Source organism: Oxyura jamaicensis, chromosome 1 (assembly GCF_011077185.1).
Source record: "Oxyura jamaicensis isolate SHBP4307 breed ruddy duck chromosome 1, BPBGC_Ojam_1.0, whole genome shotgun sequence".
Lineage (NCBI taxonomy): Eukaryota > Metazoa > Chordata > Aves > Anseriformes > Anatidae > Oxyura > Oxyura jamaicensis.
In genome coordinates, this window is record NC_048893.1 from 42,413,391 (window position 1) to 42,438,084 (window position 24,694).

Genomic DNA, 24,694 nt, shown 5'->3' on the forward strand with positions numbered 1-24,694 from the left:
CAAATCCCCAGCCTCCCCAGTGCTTCTTGGAAAGTTTTACTTTTTCACTTAACTGATCGCAACCGGTTGGAATTTGTTCGGTTCTTCAGCACTGACTGGTCTGGAATAGCCCCTGTATTCCAAGTAGCATTTTTTCTTGTGTTTCATTTTAAACGGCTTCAGCTACTTAATACATGGAGCTGTTCAGACCTAAATGCTGTTTTAAAAGGTAATAGAAAGACGAGACAAAACAATGCACTGCACAGTGAGATCTCTGCCAGGAAATTTTTAGTACTAACCCTTGTTTTTAGTACTTACAAAATTAAAAAAGCAAAACACAAAAACCAAGCAGCGTTACTTCCAGAGTTTTAACTCTTCATCTAATCCACCACCTGCTTCTGAATATTTTATCGCTGTACTGCAACATACTTATAATTCATCTCATCAGTCTTCAAATTTGGTAAGGAAAGAAAATATTATACCTGTGCAATCCTTGTAATTTTTTGTCCATGAAGACAAATGTTTTCTCCTCGCTTATATTTCTGGTCACATGAGTAAATACTAACATTGTTGAGTTCCGAAATATTTATTTATAATTATGACGATCACTTAACTAATGGAAGACAGGTCTAGTAAGCCATGCTGTCTATTCATTGCTCTTTCTGAAATGAATTCCTCAACACTGGGAAGAGAAAAAGTGTTTTCCTGTGGTTAAAGTCCAAATTGCATGTTTGAAATCTCTTCTAATAAAAAGAGCAAAGCAATAAGCGGATTATCTCTTTAAACATAGTATAGGAAGGTTGGAGGCCCCGGAGACATTTTCCATAGCCTCTATCTCTGATGCATAGCAACATTATCTTCAGCTAGAGAGGGTCCTATGACCCTGGAGCTCAGTTTTAATTTGATCTTCTTCTTTAAAGAGGTTTCTATGATTCCTCTCAAGTTATGCTACGTATTGTTATTTTGGGTTGGTTTTGTTTGGTTGTTACTTTGTTGTTGTTTTTTTTTTAATCTGAGAGAAACAGCCTCAGCTTTTTGATCCACTGGTTTGATCGTGTTACACGGATATTTAACGTAACTTCCTCCCTATCAGAACTAGGATATCCATCAGCACAAATGGTAGGCAAGTCCCAGCTGACAGGAGAGAGAGGAGCTTGAATAGAAAATTCATCTCTAGGACCTCCCTCCTCTCTCCAGTCGTTACAGATTTCAGAACTGGGGAAACGGGGGAGCTTGGCTTGAACATCTCTGGAACCTGGCCCCAGATCTGTTCAGCCCCAGCAAGGCATTTTCCTCGGATTCCCAGCTCCTTGATCCTTCTCCTCGTTCTGGAAAGGGCACTGCTGCTGAGACATAGTGCCAGGCAGGGATATTTTCTCTGGCTTCCTTTTTTCCATCTTTATCTCTGTTCATGCATCCATCCCTCACCGTATACTGCTGATATTGCTGAAGGGAAAGCATTTATTCCAAGGCACTGATTTGAGTCAGCTGAGTTCGGTCACAGCAGGCATCTGTGACTACTTGATGGGATTAGCAGATTATGAGAAAGCATGTTTCACTGTGGGGTTCCTGAGAAAGGGAAAAATGGGCAGGTGGACGTTTGGATCTCAGTTAAACTACGCATGAAGGCCTGACGGCTGTGTCAGGGAAATGTAGGCACAGGATCAGATGGACTGCTGCAAGTCAGGACTGGAAGATCAGGCCAGCAAGCAGGGAGGTCTCTGGATCGCGCTATCACTTACAGAGGATCGAGATTCAAGTATTTTAGCCAGGCCAAGCGAGAGAAACGTGCACAGATCCCATCTGCACCGTGTCTAAGATGCGTACGAGTGCTTGACAAAAAACAGCTTTTTTTTGCATCAAACGGCTTTGCTGCAAAATATCTTCACTGCATCAATGCAGACTGAGCCCCAGTGGGATTTGAACAGACGTATTCTGTTGTTAATGAAGGGCAGTTTGGAGGGAGCCCGGGGTTCACAAGTCCCCCGTGGCTGCACCCTGAAGTCGCTGTGGGTCTTCGCAGAGAACTGAGGATGCAGGAAGCAGTTCTGTCGTGCAAGAAGATGTCTGGTCCACACAGAACCAGTTTTTCCCCGTTAGATATTCTCATACACTGTATCAGAGGATTCTTCTAAACTTTCTTGCTTCTTAGATGTCTGCAGAATGATGAAAAGGAGAAAAAAGAAATGGAGGAAAATTATTCAAAAGAAGATGAATTAATTCTTAATCAGCAGGCACTGACGTTTGTTCTGTTGGAAATGGCTATAAGTGATCCACCGCAATGGAAGCCACTACACTGAGAAATGTTGCTCCGACAGAGACGAACGTGACTAATCCAGCCCAAGGGATAAAGATGCCTCCTTTGCTTGTCACTCTTCCCCCAAAAAGCTGTCAGACAGGGAGGGGAGGGAAAATTGGACTCGGTAAAAAAAATAAATCACTCTGGATTCTGTGAAGGAGGAATTCCCTGACCTCCTCAATCCTGTTTCTTCAACAGTTGAGTCTATTCCTCACAGCCGTTCCCGGTGCAGACAAGGCGCTGACAGACTGATATTTTAAGCGCCGCGTGGCACAGGCCCGCTGTAAGCAAGGTTACACAGCAAATAGCTGAAGTGCCAGAGGGTGAATGGAGCCCTACCTACACTAGCTTTTTCTCTGTTGCCACCACCAAAGGGAAACGTTTTAGAAAAGCTGAGCACGGGCACCTCCAAAGCATGCACAGGCTCTGGAGGATTAACCCTTTGCCACCAGGCTGGCTGGCAGCGCAGTGATGGCTCGCAAACGCTCCCGTTTCAGGTGCTCTCTGCCCGGCTTCCCTTTGCGTGCAGCATCCGCAGCACGTTTCAGGCACAGCTCAGCAATCCCAGCTCCCCGGCCCGGCACAAGCCCTCCAGCCTACGAGTCACGCTGTTGGGAAAACACCCTGTTACGTTCTGGCCCAGCCAGCTGGAGGACGCGTGTCCCAGGTGGTCAGAGCCCAGGATGGCTGAGAGGGAAGCTGGTCAAAGCGCTTGCAGCCGTACTGGGCAGGGCAGTCAAATCGTGCCGTGCAGAGAAGGCCGGAGCCCTTTTGGGGGGAACCAAACTCATTCCTGGCTTCTGGGAAACAAACTCAGAGATGAATCCAGCCCATCCACCTTTTCCATTTTCAGTCGCCTTCACTGCGCGGAGGTCCCAAGGCCTTGGCATCCCCGTCCACTCCCCGCAGTTGCTCCTGTTTCAGAAGCCCCTTCCGGCTCCCCCTGAGGTGGGTTGCAGCAGGGGCACAGTGGGGGCCTGCTGCTCACACCTCCCTCCCTTCTGAGCAGCACAAGGACTGGGCACACACTCCGTGCCCGTGAGAGCCCACCCCAGCACCTCTCTTTGCTTTCTTCTCCTTTGTTTCTCCCACAGGGACCACAAGAGCCAGACCCACTTGCACACAGATGCTTCTTTGCTCTTGTTTTGTTGCTCTGCTCCCGCTCTGTTTCACAGGGCTGCTGACCCCTAAAAGCAGCAGCTGAGTGGTGTGGGCCACACACAGGTCATTCAGCACAGCCCAGAGAGCGCCATGGTAGGAAAAACAAACACATATACTGCATCTCCTCACCCAGACTGAATCATTCAGAAGGGGGCAGATGATAAAGGTGTACAGAAGAATAAATATGACAGGGAAGGGGGCTCAGGACTTACTGTTCTTCCTACCCAACTAATTCAAAATGCAGCAAGAACACAAAAACAGGAATGCTGTCTTTTCCAGAAACACGCCGGAATATAAGGCTGCCTGTATGTCACAAACCATCCTTCCCCTCAGCAGTCAGTTGCAGTAACCAGGTTCCTGCCCCTGCCTCTGCTGCCGCTGCTGTGGAGCCCCAGCACTACGTGCACGATGCCAGTGGCCCTGGGAGCAGAACACTCTGTAGTTAGCTCTGATGTCAAAGAAGGCACTTGATTTAATTCCACTTTTTCCTAAAGTTGGGAGTTGTGAAAGTGCTTCAGACGCTGGAAAATATGTTCCTTCCCAAAAGGGAGGGATGGTGCCAGCTGAAGCTGGCTCCATGCTGCACCCTGCTTGGTTAACCTGGGGAACCTTCCCCAGCGGGACAGCCCTGGGAGAAGCAGGGGACATTTTTCAGGAACATTTTCCAATGTTGGAAGAGTGAACGTATTTTTTAAGTAGGTAAGAGGTCTGGAAGGCAAATGAATAATAAATTTCTGAGGACAGGAAGGAAACGTTCACTGAGGTGCCTGATGCAAGCTTTGTCCCTCTGGAACAGCTTCCAGGAAATGGCTCTCAGGTGCTTAATGCCAGCGGGAGCAAAAGTGTGCCCAGGGTCTGCCCCCAGTGCACGGATTCCTCTACCCTGGGGGACTTCTTAGCTGCCTAAACAACCTGGAAGGGGCAATAGTGGGGGACAGCATCTGGCCAACTCTCCATGAACTTCCAGCCTATTGAGAGGGAGCAACAATGCCAAACAGCTCGGTACCTTTCGGGGAACATCACACAGCAAAGCATCTGCCTGCCAGAACCGGTAGTGCAGCAGCAGCAAGGGTTGTGCCGGAAAAGGGAAGATGCACCACACGTGCAGCACAGCTGGCGAGGGGATGCCACGTCCCGTTTTCCCCTTTCAGTGGGGCTGGAAGTGCGGAAATAGCAGACACACTTAATGCCAGCTAGGGCCATGGTGACTCTGGGTTTTCTCTTCCCATGTGCCCAGTGCATAAGGGAGTTCTCCAAGAACAGGGCCCCATCCCTTACCTTCCCTGGAGGATTCCTTCTGGGTTCTGGGTTCTTTGTGTTGTTCTCGAGGACAGAATAGACCTCAACTTGCTGTGAATTCAGGCACTGCAAAGAGAAGAGAAGGTTCAAAAAAATGCTTAGGTTTAAGCACATCTGATTGCCCATTGGGTTGTTCCCCAACTCGTGCCTGACATTTCTGAGGAACCCCTGACGTCTCCAAAATTCCAAAGTTCCTGTCCTGAACTTGTGCAAAAAGAAAAACCATTATTCCTCTGAAACCTTTACAGTGCAGCTACATCACGTTCCTTTTCCAGGCTCACAGAGACAGCTTTTGATATTACCTACCCTGTGTAAGGCAGTGAGAGAACAATGGCAATGCCCCTGCCTCTGTGCACTCCAAACTGATACAACAATGCAAAACGAAGGCCCCTCTGCTGCCTGAATGGGAATTGTGCACCGCGGGGAGCACAGGGAGCAGGCAGCACTGCATCGCCCGGGACTGTTTAGGTGCCTCACGCCCAAAAAGCTCTTGTTTTTGGTTGTTCTGGGCACACAAGGGTGAGAGGGGAGGCTAGGCTGGGCTTCTGGAACATGAGGGCTGTTGAAAACAGGAAGCCTTACATCAGGCACCATTTCTATTTATTGTCTGGTTGCCGTTTTGGTTTGGTTTGGTTTTGATTTTTTTTTTTTTCTCTTTTTTTCAAATATATATTTCCAAGCCAGAACTCTCCTTTCTTTGTAGAGTGAGCAAAGAATAAGAATAATAAAAAAATCAATCCACTCGCAGGCCCACAGACATATCCGTGGTCCCGCACGGATACGTAGAGAAACACACACACATCCTACATGTGTCTGCACCCGTTGGTCCCCCAGGTAATCGTGTCACAAGAGATGCACGTCAGTTTGAGTGATGTTCCAGATCTGCCTGAAGGATCAAACATAACAATCAGGAGGACTTTTCCATGTGTGTTTCAAGGATGACAGCAGGTTGCCAAGGTGGCTGTTTCTCTGGCAACGGGAGGATGGGAGGAGCTCCAGCCGCAAGGGGGGCAGATGGTATTAGTGGAGAGGCTGCAGAGGGAGCGGGGCGCCCTGCAACACAGCGAGGGGGACCAGCAAAATACAGGGGGTTGAATCTGGGGCTGGGAGTTCCCCCCCACCCTGTCATTTCATCGGGAATTGCAAACGCCCAGCATCTTTTTGGGTCGTGGCCAGCGAGACTGTGGTTTAAAGAGGATGAGATGATAAAGGAGCAGCACCTGGGATCAGGGCTGGGAACAAGCACTCAGGCAGGATGGGCTGCAAGGAGAGGAGCGCCGTGCAGCTCTCCCATCCCCACTCCTCCTCCGGGAGCAGCCCAAGTGTTTCACCTGTCCGCTTCCCGCTCCCAACAACCCACTTGCCTAGAGCAGCCATCCCCAAGTATTTGCGTGTGCACATGCGCACGCAGAAAATCCCATTTCCCCTTCTTCATTTCTAATTCCCTTTGTGATGCTGGCAGTGAGGACCTTGTCCTGTGTGCTCTGCTCATGAGAGCCTGGCTTTGTGCCCCCTTGCCACGACAGGCAGTCTCTTTCACTGCTCCAGTCCCAAAGCCACTTGCAAGCAAGAAGCACCCTTTTGGTGCTTATCCCCCAGAAGAGACTCCCTCCCTCTGCAAGCCCTCCTCTCCTGACGGCTGTTAACAATGCCTGTCCTTTGCTGGCCAGTTGGAAAGCCGGTGTCTCCAGCTGCCATTTGCAAATCAATTCCTTCTACTTGGCCACTGACCACCTGCTACTGTCACAGCAGCGGCACGCGGGCCTCTCCTCCCCGCTGCCAGATGCTTTCCCGAAAAGCTCCTGTGCTCTGGAACCCGCCTGCGCTGCAGGAGCTCTGTTTGCTGCTGAAAAAAAAAAAAAAAAAAAGCTTGTTTGAAGTGTAAAGCGGATGAAGCGAGGCCCTCGGATTGTTATTTCCAAGCTGCTCATTAACTAGGCAGCCGAGCGGGAAGATGGAGAAAAATACAGATTTTGGTCCAGCCAGTGCAATGAGCTGCTCCGGGGCTGCAGGAGGGCAGGAGGGCCTAATAACGCATGGCAGCACAGCTCTGCCCCCTCTCCCCACACACCTTGCAGGGTTTTTTACTACCCCGAGCTGTTTTTCACAGCTGACACCCAAGCCCAAGGACCACAAGGCAACCTGTGGCACCTGGAAGGGGCGGTGGGGAGGACGTTTGTTCCTAGTGATGCGCAGCAGAAGGGCTCAGGAGGTGTGCTAGGAGCCTTTCTGTGTCGGGGAGAGCCCTGCTGCCAGGGAAGATAGCACAGACCTTTTAATGAGCTGCACCAGCCAGTTCGAAGCCCTTGTTCGGATGCCCAGTCCTGCCTCCTACTGCTCCTGCTCCCATTTCCAGGCCTGCAAGAACACTGCGACTCCCTGACTTTTTTCTGGACTCTCTGATCTTCTGCTTTCCCCCACGGATAGCACATCTGGCATGCGCAGGCCTCCCGTCCCTTCACCTAATCCTCTTTATCTCATCACTCAAAGTGACTTCTCACTCATCCATCCCTTTCCCTTGCCTTAGCCTCCCCCTGTGCCATCCACAGATTTCTGCCTCCCCTCAGCCACGAAACATGCACTAAGTGTTCAACACCCACTTTAACACCAAGAGGACCTCACAAAGCACGGTCTCCACCCCAGGGCTCTCACCCTCTCTTCGCCATCACCCTCTAGGTTCCACCTTGCAGCCCCACGCTCCCACCTCCTCCCCCTGCTGCGGGAGCTGCTGCCTCACGCCCGAGCGAGTCACAGCAGCTGCTCCGTGGGGCAGGCTCGTACCCTGTAGCACGCAGGAGACGATTCGAGGCTGCCTGCTGCTCCGCCAAAGGGGGCTGAGCCGCCTGCCCTGCACGCTGGGCTGGCCGAGAGCCCTGCGCAGCTGGCGGGCAGTTAACAGGCGATGGGGCAAGGCTGGATGGGCCAGGTCTGGAGGGCTCCTGCAGCACAGGAGCTCAGCCAGCTACCAGGACTGCCTGCGCCTAAGGCTGGCTCTGCTGGCTTGCTGTATGAGCGTTAGCGGGGCCTCCTGAACAGAACAACATGATGAAACATGTAATTAAGATGGAGCTAAGGATGCATGACGAGGCCGACTGAGCGAGAAATGGATTTGATTTTTTTTTTTTGTCTCCTTGCAGAAATCATCCACTTCAGCAGGAAACTTCCAATTCGGATTTTTAAAAGCCTGAATTAAAAAGAAATTACTTGATACAAATGAAAAGGTTTATAACCTGCAACATCCTTTACCCAAAGCATTGCTTTCTACCCAGAATAAGCACATCATATACAAGATACAGGGCTTTTTTAAACCTCTATTCCAAAAACTGAAGAGCCACAGAACAGTGCCCCCCACCTGGGAAGTGAGAATGAGAAGGGGGCAGGACTGCCTTTGCTTCCATATCTGCCCCCTATCAGATTTCCTTGCCTCCTTGGCAGAGCTTTGCTCCTCTCTGTAGTACATTCTCCAGAGCTCCACTTTGTTTAGTTTAAATGATTAATGCAGCAGAGCTTACAGGTTTTCCTTGGAGAGACTTTTCCAGTCCTTATAGACCTCACAGTCAGAAAGGTTTCCTAATATTCAGGCAGCATCCTTCTCTACTCACGTTTCATTTCATTCCTCCTCATTTGTCCCACAGACCATGTGAAAAAAAAATAATCATGCCCTTCTTCGCTGAGTGGTCCTCCCGTGGGAGTAAAAGGAAAAAGAAGGAACACACTTTAAATGGAGCTGGATGGGCTGTAAACGTGATTAGGGGTCATGGTGACTTGAGGTAAGAGGTCTGGGTTTGACATTTGAGGAGAGCCACTCCAATCCTATTACCTCTGACACTGCTGCTACTGGGCTCAGGGAGCGGGAGCAGTTGGTGTTCTCCAGTTTGGGGAACGGAAAAGGAGTCGATTGGCTGGATTCTATCGAAGTGATGAAGAGAGATGTTCCAAAAAGGAGACTCCCTTCACTTTCTTCCTGCCCTCATCCCCAGACTGTGCCAGCCTGCTCAGGACTGCAGTGGTCCATGACGCTGACACCAGTGAAGGACCTCGACAAACCCTGGTGTTGGTGGGGGAGTTTCTCTCTCTGCTGCTTCCCTGAGTCATCAGTCTCAGGCTGGGGAGAGCAGGTCCTTGAGACACCTTGCAGTGCAAAGTGGGGCTGAGATCCCCTCTTCCCTTCTGGCTTCTGGAGATCCTTCTGGAGACCTCTGCTGCCAGGAGCTCCAGCTGGCCCCGCACTGCTGGCGATCAGGATGGAGACGTGCAGCATGCACAGGCCCAAGAGAACACAGAGGCAGGATCACTGGTACCAGGCCGACATTCAGGTATTGTTTATGTTTCACATCACAATACTGATATTTTATCATCTTGCCTGTACCCTGGCAGGTCAGGGAAAGGAGGGGTTGTACCACGATGTGGACGCGAGGGATGGAAGGTGATTCTGGTACTCACGTCATAAACAGGAGAAGGTGGTGGCGGGCTGGCTGACGGAGGCCGGGTTTCTATCTTCTGCCTCGGTATATTTAGCTGGTTCCTTTTCGGACACAATACCTGCGCGGGACAAGACACCAAATCACACGTTTGGAGAAAACACCATCTCCCCCAAAATGAAATGAATGCAGAGTGCATGCCAAAGCCAGCTGCTCGCACACCCCCTGAGCCTTTCAGAAGCAAAGAATGCTGACTCTACGCACAACACAGGCCAGCCACTTTCCTCACCACAGGGTAAAAGGAAGGAGTTTGACACCTGACAGTGGAGCATTGGGAAGGAGAACTGGGCTCTGTCTGTACATAGAAATCAGTTGCACTGACACTAAGCTGGATGGGGGGCAGAGATATTGATCAGCACACAACAATACTGTGGGGCAGGGAGTAAAGCAGGGCCATATTCAAAGTGTGAGGGGGATTTTAGAGAAGCAGAATGCAGTGACTTTTGTCAGGATTTGGCTGGGAAGATGCTAATACACAGCATCTAGGGAAAAGCACCAGGCTGACATTAATGATGGCATACAGTCAGAGATACCCTAACGTGCAAGTCCAGCACAGAGCTGAAAGAAGGCCTCTTCCTCTGAAATGTTTCTTGCATCAGATGACTTCTCCTTGAACATGCTCCATTCATGCTCAGATAAGGGTTAGCCCTGCTCAGCAAGCAAGAGAAAGAGGCAGAAAAGGCAGCAGTCTTTGCTAAGTATCTCTGTTCTAATTCGGAAAGAAGTGGGATGATTATATTCACATCACATGAAAACGATGAACTGCTTTCCAGTCCATTAGTAACTAAGGAGGATGCTAAATAGCTTCTCTTAAAGATAAACATTTTTAAACCAGCAGGTCTGAGCAAGCTGTGGTGAGAAATACGGGCTGTGTTCTGCAGGAGGGCAACTGTAATGACTGCCTGATCTCCCCAGGCCCCAAGGAGAGCCCGTAGGTCTGAGACTTGCTGGCCTACCTCAAAGCCTAGAGATGCCAAGCGGCAAGTCGTGACGGTGCCTCCCCCCCCGGCCCCACGGAGATGCTGTCTAGGCAGAGATGGGGGCCCATCTCCAGCCCAGCCACTCTGCTGCTTACTCCTTCCCCCTCCATCTGCCTGCCTGCAAGGTAAGTCTCACGAGATTTGCAGGCCTGCCAACTGCTGCCTCTCTGTTTTCCATCTCAAGAGCTCTGACCGTGCGTGCTGAAGCCTGATGCTCCTTGGAGTCAGAGGTCTGCACCAGCAACACAGCCTCCACAGTCTGCTCTCGTGGTGGCAGAGGGCAGCTTGTAAGAGAAAATATGGCGGGATACACTACCTAAAAAGCATCAATCCCCAAATTCCATTCTGAAATACACCAGGACTATTTAAGCCAGCCTTGAGATGTCAGGAGGAGTGCAGAGGATATTGTTCTGAATGCCTGAAGGAGGCACTGCTAGGAACAGCAGATTTTGCTTGGTCAACAGAGATATCACAACTTCAAAGTTTTTTTCCCTACCTCATTCAGACCTTTTGCCCCTGCTTTTGGCTCTTCTCCTGCTCTATATACCCTTTCTTCTCCACTTCTGGTTTCCCCTTTGCCCTCAGCTTTTTCTTACCCAACCAGTCCCAGCCTGTGCCTCTAGTCTTCTCACCCAAGAGTCCCTTTCAATCCAGCCTTAACATCCTCCTCCAGGCTCTAGTACTTCCTTGCCCTGGCGCCCAGTCCCCAGAGCCTCTCAAGGCTCTTCTCTTCCATCCTCACAGGATTGCTGAAGGTGGAAGGTGCCTCTGGAGATGGTCTAGTCCGATCCACAGCCTGCTCAGAGTCAACTAAAACAGGTTGCTCCTCAAGTCCTTGTCTCACTCTTTTTTTCCAGTCAGCTGGAACCTCTACACAGGCTTCCTTGGGATCCTTGTCCTGACCTTCCCCTCCAACCCTGTCTCTTAATGTTTTATCTGCCAAGCATGCATGCCCAAGGTTCTGGTTCCCATGCCCTCCACACTGCAGACTGCTGTCTTCTATGGTGCCCAAGCCATGGCTCAGGAGTTGCAGTTTCCTTGCCATCAGGTCATGCCTTTGCAGGAGAGTAGCTCCCGTTTTGAAAGAGGATTAGACATGCGGAAATCCCTGCTCTCCCCCTGCCATCAGGGCTGCAAGAGACTTGCTTTGGTGCCCAGGACACATTACCCGTCAGACTGACACCGTGTGTAAAGGCAGCCTTGCGTGGGCTCCTTTAGAAAACCGAGCTGCTAAATTGACCAGAGCCACAACCAGCCACACACAAACTGCAGTTTTCCAAAGACCCATCACAAGGCTACATCTGCTTGAATATTCTCAGGGCCAGCACGCTGCTGGTGTGACTTCTTGCCCTGTATCAGAACCTTGCTCTAAAGCAGAGCACGCCAGAGTCAAAATGGTTACCAGAATGTCTTTAACGGACAAATCAATAGCTCGCTTTGTCTTTTCTGTAATCTTTTTTTTTTTTTCTCAAAATGATTGAACTTTAAAAAAAAGAAAATAAACCTGAGACAGACGCCCAGCATGGAAAATTTCAGCATGGGGAGTTCTAATCCAGCCAAGTTAGAAGCAAGAGAAATAAATTCCTAGAATGGGTCACGTCAGGTATTGGTTTTTATTTGGTAATAACTTGCCTTTCTTTTCCACACGAGCAGAGCTGTCGCAGTGATGCTCAGTGCCACCAGAAGAGTGGTGAAGGTAATGAGGATGTCCCACCCATAGGAAGTCTCGATGTAGCCTTTCTCTGGGGGAAAGAAGGCAAAAGATTCACAGCGTGAGTGGAAGTTACAATTCTGTTGTGTTTTTAACTCTGGCCAAAAGCCCTAGGGGAGTTAAACTCCAGAAGCAGTAAAGGTTGTACGGATGCACACATGCTTCAAAACACAGCCTGACTGAACAGAGAGCAGGGTGCAGCTGGAGAATCACGCAAAAGAGACAGGGTATAAGTAGCTGCACTTCATGTTGAGTAGAGGGAGATGATATAAAAATGAGAGCCAAAAAGGGTGCTAGGTAGGTAGAGGCTAGCAAAGGTCTTTAGTGATGGGGGTAGAAATGCAGATGGTGGAAAGCACACAGGCTACACAAACTAGCAGGGGGGATATTACAGGCACCTCTGGCCAGTGTAACAAAGCTCTTTCATCACGGCTCTTCCCATTTACCCTAAGAAGTTTTTCATATCCAGCACTCAGCAGTACAAATCCTGCCAGTGAGCAGCATGCTCAGCCTTACCACTTTTCTACAGCATTCCTCTTATCTTGGCCAGAAGCTCTCCCTTGTTTTCCAGTCTGCGCATCAATAGAACAACCGACCCCTTGTAAGCACACGGAAAAGGGGGAGGCATTACGATGAGCCCTGTGTAAAGCACATTCAACCCTGATGGCTTTAAGAATTAGGCATTAAGTATTATTCCCACCTGACTTTATAGCTTGTTTGGGCAGAGGAAAAGAAAAGCAAAGATCATCTTTTCACAGCAAAGTCCAGCTGATTTGTAACTGTTTGCCCTTCCTTTCTGGCTGTTCACTTACCTCTCACAAGGACAAACACTCCATTTCCCATTTTCTGGATGTCACTCCACCGGACCTCGCAATAGTAGGTGCCAGTAGATGAGCTGCTTTCAAGTGGCATGGTTTTGTGATTGTAGGATTTGGCAGTGGTCTTATTCTCTTCTCCAGGAGGGATTTGTACATTTTCTTCCCGATTAGAGATGGGTGTATTCTGACCCAGTAAATTAATCCAGTAATAGAAGATTGAAAATTTGGTGTACTTCAGGGTGTAAGGGAAGGTGACTTCACAGGGGATGGACACTTCTTCCTTGAGCAGTGCAACCTGGATTAGAGGATTCTGCTGTACGTTGACATCTCCCCCTGCAAGGGTGATAATTGTTAGCAGGCACCTAACATCACCATAAGTCAGGAGAAAATTGCTGCCCCAATCACGTGGTGAAAATAAACATATGTCGGGAAGCACGTCTGGAGCAAGCACTGTTGGCCCTTGTCAGAAACTGAGTGATGCAGAGCACATGCCCTGTGTGATCTTAGGTCACTGCTGCGTGATTTGAGATAGGCTGTTGCAATCACAGACTTTCCCTTTTCCCTTGTGAGCTCCTCAGCACAATGCTGGCATACAGAAAGAGCAGAAATGAAGCAGGAAGGGAACTGATTTTGTGCTGGAGTGACACTGTTTATAAAGGATGACTGGAAAGCGGTTTTCTAAGGCAAACACTCGCTGGACAACCTCTGTAACTCCTGAGTTACAATCCTCTGCCTGGCCATGTACGTATGCACGTAATCACAGCGCACCAGCGAAGGTGCATCTCTGAGACACGAATCAGGAAGGAAATTGCATATTGTACGCTGGGCATGAGAAATATGAGCCAGCTTAATCACTCCTAACTTTTGCTGCTGTGAACGGGCAGCAAAGCACAAGAGTGGATGCTAGATACAGTCAGTATCTGCAGAAGGCTGCAGATCTTAAATCCCTACATGTGACAGTATTTCAGGTAGGGAGATGGGAGAACATGCCCTTCATGTGCTTCCTCCTTACTCAGGTCTGTTGAAAGCAATCTGTCACTGAAATTCTGTAGACAATCATGTCGGGTATTACAAGAGAGGATGAGTAAGCACAGATGGGAATCCACACCATAGTTCACTCCTCGTTTTGCAAAATAAAAGGGAAAAAAAAAAAAAAGGAGTGAGCCATAGGCTAGTAAGGAGCCTGGGGTACCAAAGCTCTTGGCAACACAGCCAAGTCTGGGTTTAACATCAGTCATTCTCTGGTAGCTGATATATTTGGTAGCTGCTATCACACCACATAGAAACCACCTTAAGAGGAGGCCTGTGCAAAGCACTGTTGTCTTCAAAAAAGGGAACTGGAAACTTGCATCAAGTCTTGTTACACAATGAAAGACTCGGGATTCTTTCTGAGACATGAAAATAGAAGGGGAAAATACAGAGAGGGAAAGTAGAGGATGGGCAGGCTTTTCCATTCACGGTTTTGATGGGACTCTCTGGGGTTCAGCATCTACGAACAGGCTCACAATCAGGCATTAATAAGGCAGTCCCAGTCCCAGAGCACAGCCAGGCTTGCTTTCCTGTCATCACGCAATAACGCCGCATCGCAACAGCAGCGTCACCTCTGCGTGGTAGGACTCAGCATCCGAGGAGGCAACTCTTGACTTAATGCTACTGAATGCAGACCACTAAGGAGAACAGAGGGGTGGAAAAACAGAAGGAGGGCATGATCACTGTCCAGAAAAGACTTCAGGGAAGTAACATCACTTAAGAAAAATCCCCCACAGATGACACAGCCAGGGACAATACCCTAAGAGTAAAGAAGAGATTAGGTTACATCATTAGAATGAAGTTCTTAGCTGTAAAAGCAACTGAGATACAATAACAGTCCTAAGGGACACGGTCTTTGTGCGTGCTCAGTCCTGTGTGCACTAGATACAGCGTTGTGGAAAGGAGGCAACAGAAAATCCTGCAGCCACCACGGGAGTGATAACCTGAGTATTCTCTTCTGTGCCTTATTTTCAAAAATAATTCATCAACCTTATCCTCATCTGTACCCAGCAGAACACACATGAATGTCGTTTTCATACAAGACATTGCAAAGCATTGATCTAACAAAATAGAGGAGAGATCCATCTTTTTGCAGCATCCCAGGAGCCATTAGCTTGAGAAGAAGATGCCAGGGATAAAGCCCAACCATTTTATTTAGGTTATATAACCCTTCTCCCATGTTCCCCCTTTCTTAAGGATTCTCTCTCTGAGCTTTGAAATGCTTAAAAGACAGAAATAGCAGCAGTGTGCAAATTCCTAGAGGGGAGCTCTGGAAATTAGAAAAAGATAGCAGCTGGAAATGCTCTAATATGAACAAACGTTGAGGGTAAACAAAAGGAAAAAATATATATTTTTTACCTTCACAGAGAAGCGACCAAAGAAACAGGAAGATGACTTTTAGATTAGAGGCCATGGTAGGGTCAAAAGGCTGTAAGGAAGCAATCAGATATGAAGATCCAAAAGGCAAAAGAGATTGGATTTTGTCAGGTATTTCCACGCCTGAGGAGCTGTTTGATCCCCTCCCGTCTGTGCAGGGACAGGCGGGACAGACTCACTCTGCTTTGGCAAGCTCTTTCCGGCAGATGCAGGCTCTTCTGCTTTTCTGTCAGACTCCTCCCTGCCCTGTTTAATTTCTCTGTACTATTATCATGGTGTTACACCTATCAGCAAGTGTCCAAAGATTAAACTGTAAACTCTTGAACGCAGAGAGTTTTGTCTTCCAATGACCGTAAAATATCACACAAATTTAAAGCAAACTTCGTCACCTTCTGTAGTGACCAAAGCCCCAGGTTGGAACATGGAAAAAGTGTGCTTCGACTGATACCATTTGAGGCCATCTGAGATAAACGTGGTCCAATTCAGTGAACGATTCAACTGATCCTGGAGCAATGGACAAGCTTAAAAATAGTACATTGGGATTTTTACCATAATTTTGCAAGATTTGTTTATGCAGTTATTTTGGGGCAGCTGTTCCTGATTATCTCACTGCATTGACCACCAATATTTTGGAATAAAGGCATCTTACTTCAAATTATCTTACTCAAGTCGTTTATTTACATGAAGGAACAGCTAACAGTGCGACAGCGCATGGGTTCATGGCAGAGCAGCGCAATCAAACTAATTCTTCATGCGAACACTCAAGCATGAGATAACCTATTTTACCTTCAGAATGGAAAACAAGTACCTGCAGCAGCACTCAGCAGAAAGAAACAGCCCTACCGTACTCCTTACAGCCCAACACTTCCCTCCACAGCCAACTTCGTGGCTAGGTTACTGTGGAGGAAAGCACTTGAACTGCAGAAGTGAGAACAACCAGGCAGTGAATTCATCCGTAACAGCTGTGATGTTTCAGATTCACATGATGCTGGCACTAAATCAGCTTCACAATGCAGGCAAGCCTTACGAAATCTATTGTAGGGAAATCTAAGGAGAATCCTTTGAAGAAGAAAGCCCTCTCTTTGTGGGAGGATCCCACCACTTAAACTCATGAAGAGTCTTTGATTTCAGTGAAAGCTTGTTTTTAGCTAAGACATCTGCAATGCAACAGCTGAGCAGTGTCTGACTCAAAAAATCTCGATGTCTGAGAGGTCCTCACTTCTCTCCAGACAGCTTCCTCCTTTCAGACGTCTTGGGAGACATTTGCACTGTCCACAGGAAAACACTTTGCTGCGACTTCAAGGGTGCCTGCTCACACTGCCTGCTGGATTGCGGAGACCGGTGGATAGCTGTGCAGCCTCTTCTGAGAAAGACCTAAGAAGGCAGATGAGCTTGTAAATTGTGTGTAGTCAAAATCGCTCTGTCTGTTGAGTTTGTAGGAGCAAGGTTTGCTCCAAAACTCTTTAGTTTATAGCATTTTTCCTCCTGTTCAGCCTGGGACAGGTCCTCAGGAGGAAGGGTCTTGACACAGGGGTGCAGTGCACAGCTGCGGCTGCTGCATTCCCCTGAGCCCAGGGACGGCTCCAGTACCTTGCAGAGAGCCCTGACAGATGGGGAGAGGAGCAAGTGGCTTTGTGTGGCTCTGCAAGGCTGGTGCAGCAGCTGCACTCCTCCAGGGAAGGTTTAGCTCAGATTAGCCAAAACGAACTCCTCTCCCCAAGACATGCTGACGTGAGCTGCACAGGGCTGGTCTCAGCTGGAAATCGCTCCTCGCAGGTCTTAACGCTGAGCAGCAAGGACAATCAAGAGCAGTAACAAGACACTGGGGGCCCACTTGGTATTTCAGATACGTAGGCACAGATCAGGCAGCTGTGGCTCTGGGGGGCTGTGGGGTCGCAGTGATGCTCAGAAGTGTTTCTCAGGCCTGAACTGCATCTCAAGATAGCTGGGGGAGGGAGGGAAAAGCTACCCTCCCGTGGAAGAACTCCACTGAACGGTGAGGGCCTCCTCAGCTCTTATATCACGCTCATCCCCATGGTAGCACACAGCTTTGCAATTTCCAGCACTGATGTATTTCTAGAGGACAGAACATGCTGCTCCTGTCAGTGATGTGTTTTAACTGTTATCAGCATTATCTGCTTCAGGAATTCAGAGCGATAAGTGGATTAAGTGCGGTAGGTTTGTAGGGCTGCTAGGTCAACATCCTCCGTCCATCCTTTCCCGTCTCTTCCTATAAGCAATCCTGTTGCCACTCTAAATGCCAAATCCTAGAAATATCTCTGTCTGGAATTTTAAGAAATATATAGTTCTAGCATTTCAAAAGAGAGCACATGTAAAACTCAGCTGTGGGATTAGAGGCACACCAGGCCAGAAATACATTCGCTGCTGGAATTTGCTATGGTAGTGCCTGCTGAAAAGAAATGGTTTTGAAACGACTACCCAGCAGCTATCAACAGGGTGGCATTCTGTTCCTTAGAGCCTAAAGGCAGCCTGAATCTTTGAATGTTCAATTTTAATTCAGTTGGGTTTGGGGATTCTGGACTGGAGACATAAACGGGAGGAAGATGAGAAAAAGCAGGGGAACTGCGTGTTTCTATGACCAGCCTGTAGCAGGGCTGTTACTGATCCCCCTGAAACTTAAGTGGAAATGGGTCACTGTGTGACCTTCACCCGTACATTACAAAGTATGCTACCGCATGTGAGCTGGTCCCCCCAGCATAAGTAGGGCACAGCTTGCCCAGCTCTAGCCCTGCCACAGCACAGATTGAGAAGCTGCACCTTTGGTGCAGCAAATGCTGATTACTTCCTGAGCCTAAATACAGCACTGGGCCAGGTGCTAGCAACAGTTTCTGCCCGTGGCTGGAAAACAGCCATTAATTTCACTCAAGCACTGCTAAAAGCCCGTGACAGTGGCCAGCGTTCCCAACTGGAGGAAAAGCACATTGTTCTGGCGCTCAGAAACAACAAGTTTGGGCAAGTGCTGAACCTACCAGAACTGCCTGTTCACAGCTGTGTCCAACGTACACCCACAAGCAAAGGCGCGCACACACACGTGCCCACACATGTCCCCACAGCCAACTCCAGGGAAAGTATTTATTCAAACAAAAAGATTGCTGCTAGCCAAGGCAAAAGCAGCGCTGCAGAGACCACAACAAAGCCTCTTTATTGCTGAACCGTTTAACACCACAACCATCCAAAAGAGAAACACCGCTTGGCGCAGAGAAGAGCTGCAGCTCTACAAGCCTGACTGCAGAGCCTGCCTGAGAGCGTTTCAGAGCAATCCCCGGCACAGCAGCTCTGCATTTGCTGCCTTGTCAGAGACCGGCTCAATCCCCCATCACTGGAAACCCAGCCAGCGGCAACACACACGCACCTCCGAGGATTCGCAATCTCTTTGACTCCTCTAACCCCAGACCCTGTGGCTTGCAGTTTCCCTCTGGCTGGCGCTAAGAGCGATAGGAGAGCCAGAACAAGCAGGGCCATACCTCTGCCAGCATTTTACCACCGTTCTGCGTCAAGTGCCTCTCAGCAGGGCTGGATGATGCTGAGGTAAAAGCTGCCAATGCCCTCGCTACGCTTCTACCCGTTGAACTGCTCCAGGGAAGTGAACAATCAGCAACTAGAAGGGAAGCCAGAAAAAGAAAGGTGTTGACACCACCGTAGGGAAGGGAGGGGGTGCTTTTATAATCCCCTTTCACCAACAAAATGAGTCTGCCTCAGAAATCACCCTGCTCCTGTCCTTTTTTTTTTTTTTTTTTTTTTTTTTTTTTTTTTTTTTCTGTTGCTCTGCTGGAAAGATTGCTGGGGACTAAATTATCATCACACGCCTGATATGCTCTCAGGGGCTCACACTCCGTGCCTGCGCTCCAACCTCACGGCGTTCCCCTCCAGCTCCCCTTCGCAGCTTTCCTTTTATAGCCCCGTCGCAAGCGGGATTTCGCCTCGAAGGACTTCCTTGACTTCTCGGGCTGACATCTTCCAGGAAAAATAAATAAATAAATAAATTAAAAAATCCACCTGGCTCAGCCCCAGAGCCTACAGGGCAGCGGAAAACACGGGGAGGAGGTGGCTGGCGGCCGAGGGGCGGCGGCCGCGCCCTCACCCACAAGATGGCGCCGTCGCCCCGGCCGCGGGCAGCCGCCGGCCTCGGCCCCGAGCCCTGCCCCGACCCGGCATGGCGGGGCCAAGCTCCCTCGGCCTCCTGCCCGGCCCCTCACCTCAGCTCCCCGGGGGGTCGCTGGAAGCAGCGCTGCCCCCCAGCCGTGCCTCCACCCCTCGCAGGTGCCCCTCTGCCAGCCAAGAGGCATCTTCCCCCCCCTTCATTTTGACCTGCACAGAGTATTGGTGTTTTTGTCTTTTTTTTTTTTTTTTTTTTTAATTACTGAAAAGCTCTGAAAAGCTACTACTCCTGCAGTAAGCAAGAATGACTTTTTGGGGCAGGTGAATCCTCGTCTCCCAGTTTTACGCACTCTGTCAGCATGGCGGAAGGCTTTGTCGTCTGTTCACGTGAAACGTGGGTGCTGGGCCGAGCTGGTACAGGTCACCGAGAAGATGAAGTGTGTGAAAAGTGAATGCCATGCTGGTCCCATCCCATCCCATCCCTCCCACGCTGTCACTGCCCCCCATCGCAGGGAGACCCCCATCCTTCCTGCTCCAAGCCTCCCAGCAGCCAGGCATCTCCTCTGTGCAGCAGCACTGCAACTGTAGCCCCTAGAAAACGAGCGCAACTAGGATCCATTTAAGGCAAAATTAATGCTAATTAACTGTAATCAGCCACTTGCAGAACAATGTTTACTCAGCAAGCTGCAGCTATTGCCATAGCGGTTCGCCTGTTAGGTGAAGGTAAGCAGAAGGCGGGATACAGCAAAGGAAAATAAACCTTACCACAGGCTCCGGCACAGCCCGCTGCAACGGTGCGAAGCCAGCCCTGATGCCTGCTGTCCTCCCTTCTCACCCTTCCTCCCTCCCCACAGCAGCCCGTGGAGAGGAGCAGGAGCCTGCGGTTCCCCGCATGCACCACAGACCCAGCTCGCAGCCAGCCCCGGGCTCTGGCAGTGGAGCAAGACCAGAGCGACTGAGTCATTTTGGCAAGCCCCAAGGGGCAACAGCCCCCTGCGTGGGGAGAGGTACAGGGAGCAAGGGCGGCCTCACCTCGGGACACCCGGGCACAGTTTGCCAGTCAGTCTCAGAAGCTGTCCCTCCTACGCGGCAGGCGCAGTGGAAACTCTTGCCAGTGCTGCTGGGGAGTGAAGTTTTATTATGAATGAGACTTCTCAACCTGCAGAGGCCTCCTGACAGTGAGTGTGGGCCCCTAGCGGGGCACTAGGCGAGAAAGCAGAGATGATGTGTACGCTGATTTTTCCTGGGAAAGCTTCTTACGTATTTTCCACCCCAAGCAAAGCACTACCGGCGCTAAATGGTGATGCGGCACCCGCCTCCCTCAGCAGGTCGGGGCCTTGCAATGCCGTTGACCTGGTCTCGACAGAGGGAGGCTCAAATCAGTGCAGGCTCCAGCAGCTGCAGGCTCGCCCCACCAGCCCTGTGGGAGTACGAGAGCAGGAGCCCCGAGAGCAGGAGCCATGTGCGCAGCCCTCCCACAGCCACCGCGGGATGTGTCACCAGCCCCGAGGTGCCACAGCTGAGCAGAGCAGCCAGGGGCAGGATGCTGGCAGCTCCTGGCCATGCTGTGTTAAAAGAAGAGCCCTCTCCCTGCCAGCAGCGCTGTGTTGGGTGTTCGCATCAGTCCTGGAAAAGCTTGAGGGGACGGCTGCGCAAGCGCCCTGCCAAGAGAGTGGAGGGTGAGGAGGCAGGCAGGGTTGGCGGGGGGCCGGCTCCTGCAGCGGGCAGGCACAGGGAGGATTATGTAGAACAAGGAGACGGGGCAGCCAGGCAGCCGCAGGACCCGTGCCTGCCAGCCACCGCCTCGCCAGATGGCCTTCTGGGCGAGCCAGTCGGCTGTGCCAGGCCCGGCTACCCAAGCCCTGGCAAGTCACAGCTTCTGCTTGCCCCATGGCGTGCCCCACAGCTGCACCACACTTCCAATTCGTTCTTATCCAAATCCCTGCGTTCCCTTGCACCTTGCCTACATCATTGCCTCCCCAGTTTTTCCCCTCGCTTTCTCCTGTTGCTGTGTTTGTTTTCTTTTAACGTCTTTCCTATTATTGTTTTTTTGCTTAGCTGAGACTCCTTGCTTGCCCATACAGCCTCTGGCAGCTCTCCAGCCGAGGGACCCGCAGCAAGCAACAGCAACCTCTGAGCCAGCACGGCCCCCCTGCAGTGGGGCATGCATGCAGTCGCAGCCGGCATTAGATCAGCGCCGCTCTCCTCGCGTGCACCAGGCCTCTGACAATTCCTGGGAGGAAGGTTGGGAAGGGATTAAGTAGCTAAGTATCTTGCTGGCAAAAAAAAAAAAAAAAAAAAAAAAAAAAAAAAAAGATGGCTTTCTTTTCTATTAATTCCTCAGCTTTCCTTTTATCATGAACTGTGGAGAATACGCAGGCTGATACAGCTGTTATAGCAAACTCTCCTAGGGTAGAAAAACATCTTTAAGCCACCAGGACCTATTCTGGCTATCCAAACTAAATAAACCACCCTGGCAAGAGCATTTGCTGAAAGAACCATCTCTTTGCTAGGATTTTTGCCAATACAGAATTGTTTTTAATTCTCTCTTCCTTCTCTCCCTCCCTCTGCCCCTTCAATTTCCCACCCAAAATCCACATCCCAGGCTGACAGGCCTACAGGACACAGGTCTGTTGTTTTGGCCTATAGCAAGAGGATCATTACCAAGTTTTTTTAAACCCTTGTCAAAATTCCTGCATGCAGTTTAAGATGGATGATGAGAATACAGCTTAAAAATATGAAAAGATCATTGCTGACAAAGCTTTTCCCTAGCAGGCATAGCAAGCATTAAAGGGAGAGCATGTGCATCCTACCAACAGTGTCCAGCTGAGGAGGAAAGAGCAGAGCAGCGGGTCCAGGCAGAGCACGGAGCATGTCCCCAGTGGGCAGGGGGAGGCCTGAGAGGGATGTTCTCTGTGGGCCTGGAGGTTGGAGGCTGGGTCAAACCCCTCCAGTGGAAGGAGTATCCCCCGCATGGCAAACCCTGCCATGGCAGGTGTAAGCCAGCAGCAATGAAGAATGGAAAATGTGAAAGCCCTGGAGTGCAAGAGGAAGTGTGTCCCATCCGTGTGGAGGAATAACCTCAGCAAGAACGTGTGCATGGAGGTGGGACTACATGGATACCATAGCAGGGTTCAGACTCCCTCTCCCATGGCTAAACACAGTTCCACTTGCTCTTACGTATATATGTGCATATACATGTATGCACATGTTTTATGCATAGCCCAGCTACCAGCACTTGTGGCTTTGGTTTCCCCGAGCCACCCCCCTCGGTCCCCCGTGGCCCCAGCAGCCATGTGGAGACCCCTCCACCGCAGCCGGGCCCACCACTTCTCCCGCAGGCCCCCCTCCCTGCTCTGCTTGTGCTGGGGAGATCCTTCCCACCCTGCCACTGCTTCCTTTATTATCTCTCCCCAGCTGTGGTTTATAAGTTGTTTAAATCTTTTCTAGGAACAGATAAGAGATCACAATTACCCAGAATCCAAAAACGCAGACAGCTTGAAATGTGGTTAGGCTCTGCCCTACTTTCATTGAGCTCAGAGCAAGGCTCTGCTGAGGTGTTTGGGGAGAGGAGGAGAAAAGAGAAAGACCCACCTCAGCAAACCGCCCCTTCCCTCCCTCCCTTCTGAAACAAACCTCCCCCGCCAAAAAAAAATAATAAAAAAAATAAATAAATAAATGCTGCATCTGTTCAAACCACCCTGCCTGCTCCTCCTGGCTGGCCTGGGACCTCCAGGCAGCACAGCACAGCACAGCAGAGCTGAGCAGAGCAGAGCAGAGCTGAGAGCTTCTCGAGGACGTGGCGGCTGGAAGGAGGCTCTTGTGCATTGCCACAGCGCTTGGCACAGGCATGTGCATCTCTCCAAGCTGAGCTCAGCAGATGGATGGGTTTCGCCAGTTCAGGGGCAGGATGAAGACGGCGGTGCAGGGAGTGCTGCAGGTTAACTGAGATGCGTCACCGGAGGTTTTACCAACCACACGCTCACCAGCAGCTTTCCCCATGCTGAGCTGCTGCCGCGGGAGCCGCAGAGGTGGAAGAGCGGCCTTGGACTTCCCTCGGGTGAGAAATCCCCTCCCCGGGAAGTCCAGACTCCATTACACAGCACAGCTCCACCACAGCGTCAGTCCCATCTGAGGGCCATTCTTTCAGGAACCTGCGATGACCCAGAAGGGATACCGCTGAAAAAATGCTGGGGTCTTTTTCCTGGTCCCAGGTACTTGCAGATAGGCACCTCCAGCTGTCTGACCGTGTCTGAAGTAGAGAAAATCTCCTAGGTGATTCCACCTCTATTACTCCAGCTATGGAGCAGGACACAGACCAACAAACCTCTAGCAACTGCTAATACCTTGAGGACATTTCTCCATCCTGCTAGGAAGTGTGTCTATCAAAGCAAGGATATCAAAGCAGCAGGGGATTTTTGCTGGTAGCAAGAGTGAGAAATTTCAAGGGGAGGGTCTGCTGTAGGCGAAGAGGGCATCGTCTGAAAGATGATACAAGGTAATAATAAATGCCACAATGAGTCCAAGATCATTGTGGCATTTATTATTACCATTTACAAGGACTGACTCAAACAGCCTTGGCAGGAAGAATGAAAAAATGCCAGCAAACACATTACATTCTCCTGCAAGAAGTTGTTTCATCCTATTGAAAATCTTTGTTAGAAAGAATGATGAGAATGGTAATAATAAGGCACTATAATTATACCTGATCCTTCTATAATCTCCCTCTCCGCAGAGTTCAGGAGCACTTTACTGCTATTATTGGATTTGAACAGCCCCATCTGGATAACATGCCATTGATTTGTTTGCATGGCTTATTTTAGGTATTTCAGCACATACATTAGAGCTGCCTCCATACCTGGCCCATCCCCTGCAGAGTCCCCGAGAGCAGCAAGCAATCTTTGGTTCCTGCTCTCCACCGCCCCTTTCTGCCATCCCGGTGCCTCGGAGAGCTCTCTGCAGAAATTCAAGGATCAGGAGCCACCAGGTCTTCTCCACCTGACCCAAAAGTGCAGAACAAGGGATCTGACCTTTCCCGTGGTGTCCAAACATGCGAGAAACTACATCAAAGCCAAGAACTTTGTTGGCCCCTTGTAGAAAGCTCCTGGGTGTGAAGCTGGGCACTTGCTACTGAGCCAGGGCCAGGAGCAAACAGATGAAATTCTAAATAATTCAGCCCGCGTTTAAAAATGTTATTATAAAAAACGAGGTTTTTAAAAATGAATAAAAGTGCACTACAAACAATATGGTTTACATAAACTGAACTGTTCTCAGCCTGAAATTCACGGCTTACAGTGCAGGGAATGCCCCTTGCAGATCGAGCTCCCATAAAACTTAATAAATACAAGTTGCCTCATTCTGTCATTGCTCTTAGTGCTTTTTAAGGGATTTTTTTTCCTCCTGTGAATTGGAGCAAGGACTTCTCCCTGATGGCCAACTAG

The 24,694-nt window shown here is 49.9% G+C and overlaps 1 protein-coding gene across 5 annotated transcripts; it reads right to left on the minus strand.

Annotated features, from left to right (window-relative positions):
- Positions 1-250: 250 nt before the first annotated feature.
- Positions 251-19,709, minus strand: NFAM1 (NFAT activating protein with ITAM motif 1). 5 transcript variants are annotated; one of them, XM_035309440.1, is made up of 9 exons: positions 19,541-19,709; positions 19,006-19,109; positions 18,620-18,753; positions 15,117-16,508; positions 12,723-13,061; positions 11,832-11,941; positions 9,182-9,280; positions 4,718-4,804; positions 251-2,135 (listed from the first exon to the last, which is right to left on the minus strand). In XM_035309440.1, exons 4-9 carry the CDS (start codon positions 15,169-15,171, stop codon positions 2,076-2,078), a joined length of 750 nt encoding a protein of 249 aa, XP_035165331.1. In that variant the 5' UTR covers positions 15,172-16,508; positions 18,620-18,753; positions 19,006-19,109; positions 19,541-19,709; the 3' UTR covers positions 251-2,075. The 5 variants fall into 5 exon arrangements, with proteins under 5 accessions (XP_035165331.1, XP_035165323.1, XP_035165316.1 ...); XM_035309432.1 differs by lacking the exon at positions 19,006-19,109 and having other exon boundaries at positions 19,152-19,709; XM_035309425.1 differs by lacking the exons at positions 19,006-19,109; positions 19,541-19,709 and having other exon boundaries at positions 18,620-18,881.
- Positions 19,710-24,694: the final 4,985 nt, after the last annotated feature.